The following is a 15,753-nucleotide window of genomic DNA, read 5'->3' as shown; positions in this document are numbered from 1 at the left end:
ATGTATGGAAGTGAAACATGGACGATAACTAGTTTGGACAAGAAGAGAATAGAAGCTTTCGAAATGTGGTGCTACAGAAGAATACTGAAGATAAGGTGGATAGATCACGTAACTAATGAGGAGGTATTGAATAGGATTGGGGAGAAGAGAAGTTTGTGGCACAACTTGACTAGAAGAAGGGATCGGTTGGTAGGACATGTTTTGAGGCATCAAGAGATCACAAATTTAGCATTGGAGGGCAGTGTGGAGGGTAAAAATCGTAGAGGGAGACCGAGAGATGAGTACACTAAGCAGATTCAGAAGGATGTAGGTTGCAGTAGGTACTGGGAGATGAAGCAGCTTGCACAGGATAGAGTAGCATGGAGAGCTGCATCAAACCAGTCTCAGGACTGAAGACAACAACAACAACAAGAAAATGTTGTTGCTAGTAGCTTAGTTCCAATTCACTCTGAAGACATAGCCCAAGCACAAAATGATGATGAGCTTCATTCAGCTGTCACACATCAGTTAAATTAAAATACCATTTGACACATGGGAGGAAACAATTGTGTGATATGTCAACTCAAATTACTCACCCTTGTATTCCTGAAACATTTAGATATCTCATTTTCCAAAACTATTATAATTTGGCTTGTCCTGGCATTGAGACAGCTGTAAACACGATCTCATTTAACGTCTGTCTGGGTCAGTATAAAAAAAGATGTCCGAAATTGGGTGAAAACATGCACTACTTGTCAGAAAAACAAACTATCACAACATGTTCAAGTGTCATTAAGAAACATTTCTAGTAATGACGAGTACTTCAAAATAATTCTCCTTGACTTGATAGAACCAATGCATCTTTCTGCTGAATACACTTATTGATTAACATACATCAATAGAGTTAGCATTGGGCAGAGGTAGTACCTCTCCAGGGTGTAAAAGCACAAGCAGTTATCAACTCTTGCATCATTAGATTCGGAATGTCATACCAAATAGTGACTGCCCATGGAGGACAGTTTAACACTGAGCTATTCCAAGTAGTATCAAAAACGTGTGTTTGTAACCAAACAATAGCATATCATCCTGTCAAATGGAAAAATTGAAAGATTTCATCAAGTGCTAATAGCAGCCATCTGTGCCCATGCACCTCCAATATAGATTCAAATAATACCTGTAACCCTTCTTGGTCTTGGATGCTACGGCTTGCCCATCAGGGCACTAGGTACTTTTTCTTCTCAAGTGTACAGCACAAAAATGGATGCAGTGACATCAGCAACTCAACATGTGTTCGTAAGGGTTGACCGAGTGAAGAAGGCATTAGAGCCTACATATGAAGGCTCATACAAAGTAACTGAAATGATCCCAATTTATTTATTTTTTTTTTACTAAAAATGAAAGACCAGCAATGAATGCCTCCATCTCTTGATGAAAACTCACAGACCTGATAACCAGACGAATGAGAATCATTAACAACCTGAAGGCTCTAGTGTTTAACTGTCAGACCAAGACAGTACAGTCATGAAATTTGATTTCTAGCAAGATTAGTTGAAGTTCTAAAGTGACTATGCTACTGAGGAGGGAGGATATGTAGGAACACAACAAATTGCTATTTGTATTGTGTGTGTGTGTGTGTGTGTGTGTGTGTGTGTGTGTGTGTGTGTAGAATGTTTGCTTTGGTAACATTGACATAATAGCATTATTATTTTTCGGATTTAACAAAAAAAGATTGCTTAACTCTATTGTTGATGTAATTCAGGTTTTTCATTGTGCGAGAATAAAAAGTAAATAAATGGGAAAGGACATGTGAAATTGAGTCTTTAATGAACTTAAGGTTCACCACAGCTTTCTGAAAAAAGTCTTTTTTCCGCACGCCCTTTTGCTTGTGTGTTAATCTGTACTATTATTCTTTCGAAGAGACATTTTCCATTTCATAATTAAAACATCAAATCATAAGGGATGCATGTTCATATTAGGCACATGGTCAAGTTATTTCATAGCAAAGTTTGTTCTCTCAGTACAGCTACCAGACTTGAGTCTGTTAGTTCCAAAACTAAGTTAACAAACTACACTTACAAGGGACATATTTTCTTTACCAATACAGCTTCTAGTAAGGCAGTACACAATCATCAACACAAAATCATGTATGGTAAAGCAGAAGTAGAGTAATAATGAATAAGTAAATAGGGTTTCAGGTATACAACTATGAGTGGCTTAGTAATCACATTACTGTAGCCAAGATAGACAAAGTAAAAAATCTACAGCAGCTGCAAAAATTTAAATGTCAATTGTGGGTGAAGAAATTGAAAGATTGTATGATGGGATGAAGGGAATTATTTAAACAGTTAAGCGAGACGAAAATTTAATTGTGATGGCTGACTAGAGTTCACTGGTAGGAAACGGAAGAAAAGGAAAATTAGTAGAACACTGGTGAGATAAAGGAATGAAAGGGAAAGCAATTTAATCATCACTACCACTTAGTTTACGAATCATGAGAGATGTTCAGATTCGTTGATGAAACCTTTGTGATATGGACCAAGGCTGAGGACGTCCCTTTTTCTCCAGAACCACACCTTTTCTCCCATTGATTTCACCTGGTCCTCCTCAACCTAACAACCTACTTTCCTCATTGTTGACTTCCACCTCAAATATGGCTATATCCGTACCTTCTTCGTATCAAACCTACCAACCACCAGCAATACCTCCACTTTGGCAGTTGCCACCCATTCCACATCAAGAAGTCCCTTCCATACAGCCAAGCTACCTGGGGCTGTTGCATCTGTACAATATCTACAATAATATAACAAGGGGCTCATTGAGGTCTGCAGAGACTGAAATTACAGAAACAGATCTCCAGTGGCTCGTCTCTCTAGTTACCTCACACTTCCACATACACACCGTCCAGCCGTAAACAAGCACCCGCTCATGACTAAGTGTCACCCAGGACTGGAGCAACTGAATCACATTCTCTGACAGAGTTTTGACCACCTCTCGTCATTGCCTGAAATGAAGAGTATCATACCCAATATACTTTCCACCTGACCCACAGTGGTATTCTGCTGTCCAATGAACCTGTGCAACATCATTGATCTTTTCACATCCTTACTCCACCCTCATCTCAATCCCTTGCTTGATGCCTCATATACCTCCGATAGACCTAGATGCAAGACATGTCCCAGACAGCCTCCCACCACTACCTATTCCAGTCCAGTCACAGGCATCTCCTATCCCATCAAAGGCAGAGCTACTTGTAAATACAGTCATGTGATTGACAAACAAATGTTGCGATTTATATGTGGGCATGACCACAACACAGCCAACAGCCTTGCTGCAGTGGCAACACCGGTTCCTGCCAGACCACTGAAGTTAAGCACTGTCGGGCTGGACACTTGGATGAGTGACCATCCGGTCTGCCAAGCGTTGTTGGCAAATGAGGGTGCACTCAGCCCGTGTGTGGTAAACTGAGGAGCTACTTGACTGAGAAGTAGTGGCTCCAGTTTCGTAAACTGACATATGGCCGGGAGTGTGGTATGCTGACCACATGCCCCTCCGATGACCCCTGTGGGCTGAGGATGACATGGTGACCAGTCAGTACCATTAGGCCTTCATGGCCTGTTAGGGCATTTAGTTTTATGACAACAAGCTGTCTGTCTGCATGAATGGCCATTGACAACCTGACCATCCAGTCGCTGAATATGCCACCTCACACAATGTACTTCACTTTGATGTCTACTTCACAGCATCCTTCCTGCCAATGTCAGCTATTTTGAATTGTGGAGGTGGGAACTCTCCCTGCACTTTATCCTGCATTCCTATGACCCCCCCCCCCCCCCCTCCCTCTCTCGCCTCAACTTTTGTTACTCTCTTTCTTCCTCCTGCCTATCCCTTACCCACTCCCAATCTAGCACTACACAGCCTTCAATTCCACTAACACTCCCAATCGTCTTTTTCCCTTTCTCTTCTTTCTGCTACTGCCCTCTCCAACCCTCCCAACTGCACCTGGCAGCCTTACCCTGTGTGGTGTGCGTACTGTAACACCTTAGGTACACACATCATCAGATTATTTGACTTGTCGCTCTAACGAAGTAGGCGAGTGTCAGCAATATGCCTCGAGGTATTATCGTGGCATGTTTATCTTCTGCCATTAGGTCAGACGATAGAAATGCCACTGGCATGCTTAGAGTAGCAGATCGACGGTGACCAACTTTAAACAGAACTTGATTAATTTTCACACAATTTATTAAAATAATAACAATCATAAAATTACTTTACTTGATTCTGGATGCTATTTACAACTGACAATCGGAAGTTCCTTTGGTCTTGGTACTTTAATCTTATTCTCACAAATCTCTGATGCTTGACAAAGTGTCTATACATTTATCTTCATGGCTATGTACAGGAATATGATAATCTTATTAGGTGCAGACTGAAACTTGACTACAGACTAATGCAGACTGATGCAGACTAATGCAGACTGACTAATCAGAGGTTAGTACGCTTGTTATAATACCTTGCGCGTTCAGGTATCACTGCATGAGGAGAAAAGGTTCTACGTCAGCGGCAATCTCATTGGCTGCGTTACATATTAATACACGGATCGGCAGAAGCAGAATTTGGTCCGTCTCTAAGACGGCACCATCTCGTAGTGCGGAGACGGATGGGCGCTGGGGCCTGTGCTGTTGTGCTTAGCGGGGTGCGCTCTAGTGGGAAAGTTGTGTATGCGCTGACTATGCGGAACTTTGTACACAACACACTGTCTCGACTAAATCCCTGCACACTCTCAGAAGCAGCACTAAACCCCCTTCCCCACCCCTACCAAGCTATCCCTCCCTCCCATTGCACCTCATTACCCCACCACTCATACTAAATCACTGCTTCCATCCAATGCAGTTGTTGTCTGCAGTCTGGCCATAACTGCCATACAGTGGTCGTGTGTGTGAGTTGTGATTGTGTGTGTGTTTTCCATTTTAGAAGATGGCCATTTGGATGAAAACTTGAATGTATAGCAGGCTTTTTGTTGTGTCTCCCTGTAACTCAACATCTGCTCTATATTGTGGGCAGCATTTTATCCTTCTCATGATCTTTGTTATTCTATACTGGACTTTCCACTGTTTGGTTGTATACATGGATGTGGTCTGAATATACTGGAAGGTTTCAGATTAGTTATATGATGGTAAGACACAGTTTGAAATCTGGTTTTAAAATACTTAAGAGTTTCCAGGGGCTGATGTTGACTCTGACCATAATTTACTGGTTATGAATTGCAAAAAAGTAGAAAATTAAGGATGTAGGACCAAGATAAATTGAAAGAACCAGAGGTTGTTGAGAGTTTCAGAGGAGGCATTAAGCAATGTTGGACAAAAACAGGAAAGGAATATAACACAGAGAGAAAATGAAGGAAGCAGCAGAGTATCATATAGGTAACAAGACAAGGTCTAGTAGAAATCCCTGGATAACACAAGTGATACTGAATTTAACTGATAAAAGAAGAAAATATAAAAAAGCAGCAAATGAAGCAAGCAAAAGGGAACACGAAGATCCAAAAACAGATTCTGTAAAGTGCAACATCGCTAGAGGACAAATGCAAGGCTGTAGGAGGGTGCACAACTAGGGTAAAGATATATGCTGCCTAAATGAAAATTAGAGAGAAGTTGTTTGTGTGTGAAAAGCTCAGATGGAAATGGCAGTACTAAGCAAATAAGGGAGGGCTGAAAGTTGGAAGAAATATATAGAGGGTATGTCTATGGGAAACAAACTTAAGGTCAATATTATAGAAAGAGCGGAAGGAGTAGGCAAAGATGAAATGCGTGATATATTGTGAGAAGAATTTGACAGAGCACTGGAAAATCTTCCTGGAAACATGGCCCCTGGAACAGAGGACATTCCTTAAGACTGAGGTCCTTGGGAGAGCCACCCATAACAAAATTATTACACCTGACATGCAAGATATGTGAGAAGCGTGAAGTACCATCAGACTTCAGGAGTAATGTAATAATTCTAATTCCAAAGAAGATAAGTGTGAATCCTACCAAACCATCAACTTAATAAGTCGTGACTGCAAAATATTGACACTAATTATTTAGGAAGGACGGGAACATAGCAATCAGTTGCAACTCCACTTGATTTTTATTATTCTTTCTTATCCAGATTTCAGCTATAAATAGCCCTCTCCAGTGTTAAAATACAAGGAAATTGCAGAATCAGCAATGATTTACATAAAGCAATAAGCAAAACACAATGTTATCCAGTAGCAATGATTCATTCTAGTCAACATACCATTTGAGTGACTTAACCATCCAATCAACTCACAGAAGTAAATATCTATTAGTAGTACAGAGTCTCAAGTTTCATCCCATGTACAGGTCAGTAATAATGTCGAACTGGTCACACCAACAAGTGCGTTCAAAGTGGAGTGCTATTTCCACTATGGCGAATCTGTCATGTGTATGCAACATGCCTTTCATAAGCTTCAAACATGAGTGTGACAGTTTACAGGCAAGCCTTTGTCATTCATTACAAAAAAAGTGCCCAAACGACTAGTCGAGAAGCTTGCAAGAGCTAAAAGATCAAGTTCATGTTGAAATTTCCAGTATTTGTACAGCAGCTACGAAAGGCGTTCAAAAACTAGGTGAAACGCCTCGAGTATTGTATAGCTGTGAATGGTCATCAGTTGTCCAATGTAGTATTTCATAAGTAAAAGTGAATAAATGATGTATCTTGCGTAAAATGTTCAACTCTGTTCTGTGATTAGTCCGTGTGTTATTTGAATTGGTAATTGTCAAAATATTATGAAATCCCTATAGCATACAGATGTCACATTTAAATGAATTGCAAGTATTTTATATTCAGATGACAGGGCAGATATTAATTTAGCAACTTATATGCTCCTCCTTTAAGTAGACGATTCGAAAAATGCTGCACAGATTTTTAAGGTTTGTTGAATATTCTACCTTGTTCTCACACCAGAATTCACATCAGATTTTAGAAAAAAGACTAGCTTCACAATTTTACACTCTATGCGAATGTTTGTGTTTGACAATAGAATTTTTAGATGAGTTTATTCCATGTGCAGTTTTCATCTTTACACATTTTTAACCAACTTCTTTAGAGATTATATTTGTGAGGTCGTTACTAAAGCTAAATGTCTTACTTCATTATATTTCAACTTAAATTGCCACTGATTGCTGGTAGCGGTATAGCACTGCCAGATGGAGCACATTTACTCCAACACTGTTGTGTCATACTCTTCTCTACAGAAGATCCAACAAGGGACCACGTGGGTTCAATAAAAAAAAAAAAATGGCAATAAATTGGGAGATGTCTGTCTCCCCCCAATACATTACAAAGTTTTTTTCTAAATTACACTTTAATTTAAGAAAAAACACGTACTTTTGAAACATCGTGTTTTCCATTGATTCATGACAGATGAATGTAAGTATGTAAGTCAATGTAAATGTGTCACCCACCTTTTCATTTTCAAGTTTGCGTAACTCCTCTTGCAGCCGCTCTGAGTCCTGTTGGTCCAACTGGCTCAGGCCCTCAGCCTCACTAAGCCTTTCTGCTAACTGATCCATGTGTCGAGACAGGTAGGCAATCTCAGTTTGCACCTTTAGGTATTCTTGTGCCAACTGTAACACCAAATATCATGCTCACATTTCACATATTATGTAAAGCAGTAAATTACTAAGAGACACTGATAGGACTTCCATGAGAATCAGGACAAAGCAGCATAGAATGGAATACAATTTGCATTAGTTGTCACTTAATTATAGAACTATCACTGTAAGGAAAGACACAATAAAATCTTATAAAGTTGTTCCTTCATTTGTGTAATGCTGCCTCATTATATGCACAAATATAATGAAATGGTAAAAGGTAGTTTTTTGAAGTTGTTAGTGTCCAGTTTTGAAATAATGTCGGAGGGTTCACAGCCGTTAACAAAAATACGGGTTCCATATATTTTAACAGCAAAGATTTGAGTCAAGAGTATATACAAGAAAAGAAAATTGTGCAAGGCAACGGAGAAAATCGGCAACTGAATTGTGCTGATACCAATGATATTTTGTTTGCTTCTTCTTGATACATTTTACATTATACGTAACTCAAATTTCATTTTGATCTGTGAAATATTTTTCTTTGTGTAGCTTTTTTGAAGTGTTGTGTTGTGTGTGTATTTGATTGAAATGCATAAACAGGACAACTGTGTCGTCATAAAATTTTGTGTGTTGTCAAAAATAATTTGTCCAAAGTTGTCAAGATTTAGCAAAAGCCCACACATTACTTCCAACAGTTAAGAAAAACATATCTAAATTCTAATATGGCCTTATCTAACTTGAAGATGGCCCACATTAGACATCCCAAACTACATTCGAAAATAGTAAGGCAATGTACAACATGGTACTGGACTAGCAGCAATTAAGGGTAAATGAAATTGTGGTATCAGCAGTCATATCAGAAGATAAAATGAAGTGCGGTTTACCATGAAGTTTTAAGCTTTGTGTACAACTGGAATCAGATTTCATGTATGCTGACCGAAAGTAAATGCAATGTTTTCACAGTTTTAAAAGTCCAAATGATTTTTCGTGTAATTTTGTTTGGCTGGGAAAAGACATGGGTCCCAAACTCCCAAACAGAAATGAAACAACAAAATGATGGAGGGAAGCTAATTTCTCTGACATTCTGAAAAAATTTGCAATACTTCAACAGTTAAAAAGTATTCAAAATAAACTGTAATTTTATTGAGTACATTGTTCTCAATTTGTTTTCCGTATTCTGGAGAGAAAAGTTGTTATTCTTGTAGCAATTTCAAAGGTGATGTCTGAGGCTGTGTTCACGAAAAGCAGTAAATTTCCAGCATGTGTTTTGAAAGGAGGTATACAGAAAAAGAGAATGATACAAATGTGGGGAAAAAAAACAAGTGTGTTTTTTTCTTGTATTGACTTTCTTTCTTGTCTTGAATTATTCTCCAGCAATAGTCCGCCAACACTGTAGGCACCCACTTCCCTTCATACCATTTTTCCGCGGTAGATATGTCTTTATGGAATCTTTTTCTGTGTTGGTGCAGTACATCAGTACATCTCTTTGGGAAGAAATGTACTTTCAAAGACATGTGGCACTCAAGATCTTGATAAATGTTGATCATTTGATTTGCTACTTCCTTGGTAAACACTACCAAGCTCATGCTTTGTCAGTTGAACATGTTTCAAACTTTTGATCTAGCTGAAGTTCCTGGAGGCGAGGGTCTACAAATATAGCTTTTATTTTTGCTGCTGAGAAATGAAGAAATTTTTCAGCAAGATTTGCAAAGCCTCTGCCAGTTCAATCCACTGCCTCTAGAAATTGTTTAATCCAACAGTTTGATGTGACGAGATGAAAGATGGACATCTTCAAGATAGTTTGATGTTGAACATTTATTTCATCCACTTTCCAATTTTGCTCAGGCCATTTCTTTTTTATGTACCGGGGCTTTATATCACAACTATCCCATTCACAAAGAAAACAAGCGTATTCCGTGTAGACTTGTTGAGTTCCCAATTAAAATGCAATTACTTTTAAACTACAACAAATCTTCCATTTATGCTCACTGTATTTAATTAATATGACAATAGTTTATAAAATCTTGTCTTTCTTCAGCCAAACTGGCATACGCAATTGCGATAGGGGGCATTTATTTCTACTGAGACCTGTAGAGAGTCACTACTCCTGTGGAGTGTATTTGAAGTCAAGTGCTTTCATTAAGCCCACAGCACTATTGTCAGTGCACCATCACTTGCGATGTAGTAAATGAAAATATGCCCTGTGAGTCTAAATCCACAGATGTTTGCACTTTGGCGGAGAAAAATTGCTGTAGCCTTGAATCAGTAGTTCTGCATTTTGTTTACTTAGTCATACATCACACACAATATCATTTAAATCTGATTGTGTTAAGAGCAGCATTGAACAACTACATTTGTCCTGGCACAAATCATATCTTAATCACTTTAGGCACTGTAACACATGGGCATTCCTGCAGTGACTACTGGATTAGGGGCATTTATCACAGTACACAATCAAGACGAAAGTACCACTATCTGAATACAGTGGTCATCAATGAAGAAGTTAATCTTGCCAACTATTATTTTCAAACTTTTTCTCTATTTACCTCAAATAATGACTTCCTTACTATATAAACTTTCAAATTACAGGAAAACTATCCCTGATAGTGAATTACTGATCAGAATTTTTGATTAAAAATTCACATAGAATTGTGCATTTTTATCCCTGAAATAGAATCATCATAGAAGAATATTATTTGCCTTGTTTCAACAGAGATACTATAACTACTGTTTGTTAGTGAATCAGCAGACATTGTAGCCCTCCCATGGTAACTTACACAACATTGTTGAATCTGAAACTGATTATTACACAGGTTAAGAAAACAAGCAGTAATTCGAATATCTTGATAGACCCAATGTTCTGAGTAGACTATTAGCAAAATTCCATTCAGCTATTTGGAATTACTCAGGAAAATTATTTCAAGATACCCACTTACAATAAGCAACACTGTGACTGTTGATGAAGTACTCAAATACAGATACTTTTGTTGCAGTATTACTAAAACATATTATGCACTAATTTTTATCAGAAAGCCTATAAATCTTTTTGTTGACCATCACATTGTCTCAGGGATCAAATTAATTCAATGCAAAATTTCTGTCTGAAATTGTAGTCAGTATGAAATACTGCATCAAGAATATTTAGAATGTAGAGAGTGAGATGATGTAAAGTGAGATGATGTGTATGAATGCATATCAGAAGGGAGTCACTTTGAATCAGCAGTCATTGCTTCTGTTGCTGCTTGTTTAGGCTGCAGTGTGAGAATGAATATAAAATAAAATAGCAAATAGATAAAAATGGAATGACTTAAAAATTATGCTTGGGAGTAACTGAGCTTCCTTGAGAATGGATCATGTTTCTGAAACTGATTCGGCTTTCAGAACTCAAAAACATACAGAGACTTTTTTGAGAAAATTTTGGAAGCATGAATTCGGGCAAAATTATAAGAGCAACATGGCTTCACAACAGGAAGGCCCACGGTGGATCTAATTTTTGCTGCAAGACAAGTGCAGGAACAGCACTATGAATATGGCATAGATCGACTAATGGGAGGAGAGAGAACAGCTTGGATTGAGGCAGGGAAGTGCACTTTCACCATTACTCTCCATTGTAATGATTGAAGATATAATGAGTACAGTAGCACAAATAATTGGTGAAAGGAAGATGAAAGTTATGGTGTTTGCAGATGATCTGATAATTTGGGGGAATAAGGAGGAGGAAGTACTAGAACTGGAAATATGTGAACGAACAGTACAAGAATATGGGATGAAATTTAGTATAAGTAAGAATGAGATGATTATCAAAACAAGAAAGAAGGAGAGAGGAAAAACTGGAATAACAATTGGTGGGGAACAATTGAAAGGAATGGAGAGTTTCAAGTACCTAGAAATCCCGATACAGGGAGATGGAAATAATGACAGAGAAATAAACGAGCGGGGGAGAAAAGAGGAAGGATTTCGGAAGAGTGTCAGAAGTGTGATATGGAGCAAGGATGTACCCCAAATCAGTAAAAATGTTCTACACCTGTCACACTATGTCCCGATCCTGACATATGCATCAGAAACCTGGGTTATGAAAGGAAGAGAGAAAAGCAAAGTACAAGCTAGTGAGATGAAATTCTTGAGAAACAGGATTGAAGTGACAAAGATAGACAGGTTAAGATATGAGAGGATCAGATAGTTAATGAAGGTGGAGCCATTACAGGACGAGATAGAGAAATCAAGGCTGAGATGGTATGGACATGTTCAGAGAATGGAGGAGAAGAGGATACCCAGGACGACACATGAGATGAAACTGGAAGGAAAGAGACCAAGAGGAAGAGACAGATGGATTAAAGGAGTAGAGGAATGTGCCCAGAAGAAAGGAGAAGACCAGACCAGCGTGAAGACGGAGAGGTGGTGGCAAGACAGAAGACGATGGAGAGGCCTATGTTCCATACAGACCCGGCCAGAGTCAGGAAACTGTCCAAGATTATGATAATAACAACATTTTCATGTTGGGGAAAAAAACCACCTTGAAGGTTACATGTCTTGTAATTTTCTACAACTACATAATTCATTATACTCACTGAAAGGAGATGGCTGTGATGGCAAGCACCTCCAACTGTAAATTTTGAAGAAAGACCTAAAGGCCTCCTGAAGATTTCTGAGTCATCTAAATTGTTGGCACTACTCCTTTATGACATGAAATTTATGTATTAAGTACGTCCTGACTCTTTTTGAGCAAATCCTTTATGTCACTTGTGTTCTTATCCTATACCGTATTTACTCGAATCTAAGCCGCACTTTTTTTCCGGTTTGTGTAGTCCAAAAAACCGCCTGCGGCTTAGAATCGAGTGCAAAGTAAGCGGAAGTTCTGTAAAATGTTGGTAGGTGCCGCCACAACTAACTTCTGCCATTGAATATAAGTAGCGCTACACAGGCATGCTTCGCAGGCACAAAGATAAATACTGGTGTCAAAACCGAGGAGTCAGTACATAATTTTTTTTTAAAAAAAAGGTGGAAGACGAGCTTCTTCCTCCGCCACGAGTTTCGACCACTGCATTTTCATACATTATCCAACAAAGTAAATACAAATTCCATATTGTTCATCTTCGAACGTAGCATTTCAATGTACTTTGAAAATCCGACTGGCAAGATTGTTTGGGATGCTTGTCAATATGACCAACTCTAGTGAATCACATGCAGTATTCTCTTCACCATAAGAATAATATGAATATAAACATTTTGCCATATATTCTTTCGTGTTTGCTGCTATCTCATTTAAATCCTGTCTGCCTAATAAACTACGGAACTAGTGCGAGACAACAGCAAACGTGGAAGAATATACATATCATGTCATGTTTATATTCGTATTATTCTTGTGCCTAATAGTAATACAGTCAGAAATGAAGCACGGCAATTGACTAGATTTATAAATCTAAATAACCCTAATTTCTGTGCAGAATGTAATGTACAAAAGAGGCGTCTGCAAAGATTTTCAAATGGTGAAAATTTTTAGCTAAACTCTCATTCAGAACATCTTCTATTGTATGCAGACTATTATTTAGTTCTTGTTGATCATTATCCAAGAAAGCAGCAGTGTAAGTAAAAACAAATAATGAGACAATTCCTCTCTCTCTCTTTTTTTTCCCCCGTAAGCGGCGGTAGCGCGCACAAAAGCAAGCCATGCCGCGACAAAGAGAATAGCACTTATCAGATCAAAGAAAAATAAGCAATCGAGTCAAACCAGACGAAGCACATGGAAAAGGAAGGGTACCCGTATAAATACAGACGGAGCACCTGACACATAGCAATGGCTACCTGGTATAGCTTAACTGCTAAGCTTACGACTCGAACCAAGCTACTGTACTTGTATCGTCATTCATTCGACCTAAATTGTCTCTCATATTACAATGGACCAACTTTGTTTCGATTTGGAGGTGCGGCCCAAAACTTTCCTCTCCCTTGAATTTCGAGCCTCAAATTTCAGATGCGGCTTAGATTTGGGAATATTTTTCGCTTGATTTCGAGTCTCATTTTTCAGGTGCGGCTTAGATTCAAGTGCAGCTTAGATTCGAGTAAATACGGTATTCACTGCAGAGAGAGAGAGAGAGAGAGAGAGAGAGAGAGAGAGAGAGAGAGAGAGAGAGAAAATGGAAGTATAGTGCCCAGCAAATACTCATACTTCCTTGCCTTCCATGGGTAACTTTCTTACCAACTAATCTATCTGACAAGGCTCCATAGTCAAACTCAAAGCATCAATATGCCATTAGCTCTCTCATACAGCAATACAAAGAGTTTTGAAACACAACCCACAACACTGACACATGTTACAGTGTGCTAGAGCTGTACACCAGCACCTCTGCTTTGATTGATAGCATAATTCTTGTCCCATCACCATGATTTACTCAGACTAACTCCAAGTTGGACACCGTTACAAGTTAGTGAGTTTCTAGCAGTATCAATCCATTAATGTTTTAGCATGAGTATCAATCCATTAATGTTTTAGCATGAGTAGCAAATTCAAATTCTGTTTTAGCTGGATTTTACAGAGATTTTCTGTTCTGAAAAGGAAGAAAGGTTCGAGTTTAGTGTCTTGTTGGTGAGAATGTCACTACAGACTGTAAACAAACTTGGATTGAACATGATCAAGGGAAGAAATCACTCTTAGCTTTTCAAAGTAACTATTCCTGTATAGTATGGAAGCTATGTGGGTGGTGAAAGGCTTTTCTGAGTGTTGGGGGAAGTAATTTTATAATGCTAATTTCATTCATAGGTACACAATCTCATTAACATAGTCTAATTTAGAATAGTATTCTGTAACACAATTAATACTCATCTTTTCCATTGGGGAAATTGTTTATTGGTTTGGAATGAACCACAATGACCCAACAGATTTGCCTCCACAGAAGCAACTCACACGCGGCGGCAGTCTCAGACAGCTGAAATCAGTTTCAGTTGCCCGAGATTGCATTCATGTGTGCATGTGCGTGTGCATATGTGTATCTATTGTTGATGAAGGCCTTAATGGCCAAAATTTAGAATTGTGTGAGTCTTTTTGTTGTGCCTATCTGTGACTCAGCATGTCTGCTATATGTTGAGTAGCAACTTTTCTTCTCATAATATTGTTACACTCCATCCTGGATTTTCCATTGTTAGATCTCTCTAAGTCTAACAGGCCCTGTACACAGTCTTCAATATTGGAAACTGTAATTTGGAATTTAATATTTATAGTAACTCTGAAGGCATAAAAAGAAGTTAAAAATACAACAGTACATACATATTTGTATGTGTAACATTTTAAGTTAAAATTAGTAAGCAGTGCATGCTGTTTCAATGCTGCCCCAGGGCGCACACGCACCCAGGTGCCATTCAGCTTGTCAGTGGGCATATGTGGGTACTTTATGCTACCCACGAGGTGGACCCACCAGGTGGCTCTATTTGCATGGGTTCTACACATCACAAGCCTCTTTGCCACTACTGCCACCTGGCCCTCAGCCAGGGCAGTATGATCACTCCAGCCACAGCATGGTTTCCTGATTGCCCACATGTCAGCTGATTGGGTGTTTGCTCACCCCAGCCCACCTGTATCCTGGGCACTCAGTTGCTTACGGGTGGGCACCTGAGTTGGAACAGCCGAGAGTAATGGGATATGAGATACAAGCATGAGACCAGCATATCACATCACACTGAACTGATCTGTACCCACAATAGAGAGAACTGCATCCCGTTAAGGGAAAGGCCTAAAGGCAACGTTTTTGTGAAAACAATCTGTCTTTCTCCATTCCAAAAGACAGACACCTGCTAAATATCTGATAAATTTAAAACTGATAAACAAATTGCAAATAAATGCCAAAGAAAAACACTGATAAACACACGTGCCGCATTTGGGGAACACACAGACAGACAATAAAGTGTGTGTAATCTCGAAATTCATTATCCCAGGGAGTTGGTATGCTACAGCATTTATGTGACATGAAGAGGGCATATGAAATTGCATCATGCATTGTTCAATACTGCGGCGAGAATCTGGATAATGCTGTCGAGGATATTGCAACATATTCTGATATTTGTACAAGGAGAGTGGGTTATCCTTGGCTCTCAAGCACACTACAGCCTAAGGTGTTGTAAACCAATAGAAATGAAAATTACAGAGACACAGTTTGAGAATCTCAAGAACTACTTCCTTAGATACCCT

General features: G+C 38.9%; 1 protein-coding gene across 1 annotated transcript in view; it reads right to left on the bottom strand.

Annotated features, from left to right (window-relative positions):
* The window catches only part of LOC126336396 (mitogen-activated protein kinase kinase kinase 7-like), a 156,014-nt gene that overhangs the window by 8,095 nt on the left and 132,166 nt on the right, over window positions 1-15,753 (bottom strand). The window contains exon 11 of the mRNA XM_050000073.1: window positions 7,446-7,607. Within this exon, the coding sequence (XP_049856030.1) occupies window positions 7,446-7,607 (162 nt within the window). The remainder of the gene's footprint in view (window positions 1-7,445; window positions 7,608-15,753) is intronic.

The sequence above is a fragment of the Schistocerca gregaria genome, chromosome 2 (genome assembly GCF_023897955.1).
Source record: "Schistocerca gregaria isolate iqSchGreg1 chromosome 2, iqSchGreg1.2, whole genome shotgun sequence".
Taxonomy (NCBI): domain Eukaryota; kingdom Metazoa; phylum Arthropoda; class Insecta; order Orthoptera; family Acrididae; genus Schistocerca; species Schistocerca gregaria.
This window is presented reverse-complemented; position numbering and strand designations above follow the sequence as displayed.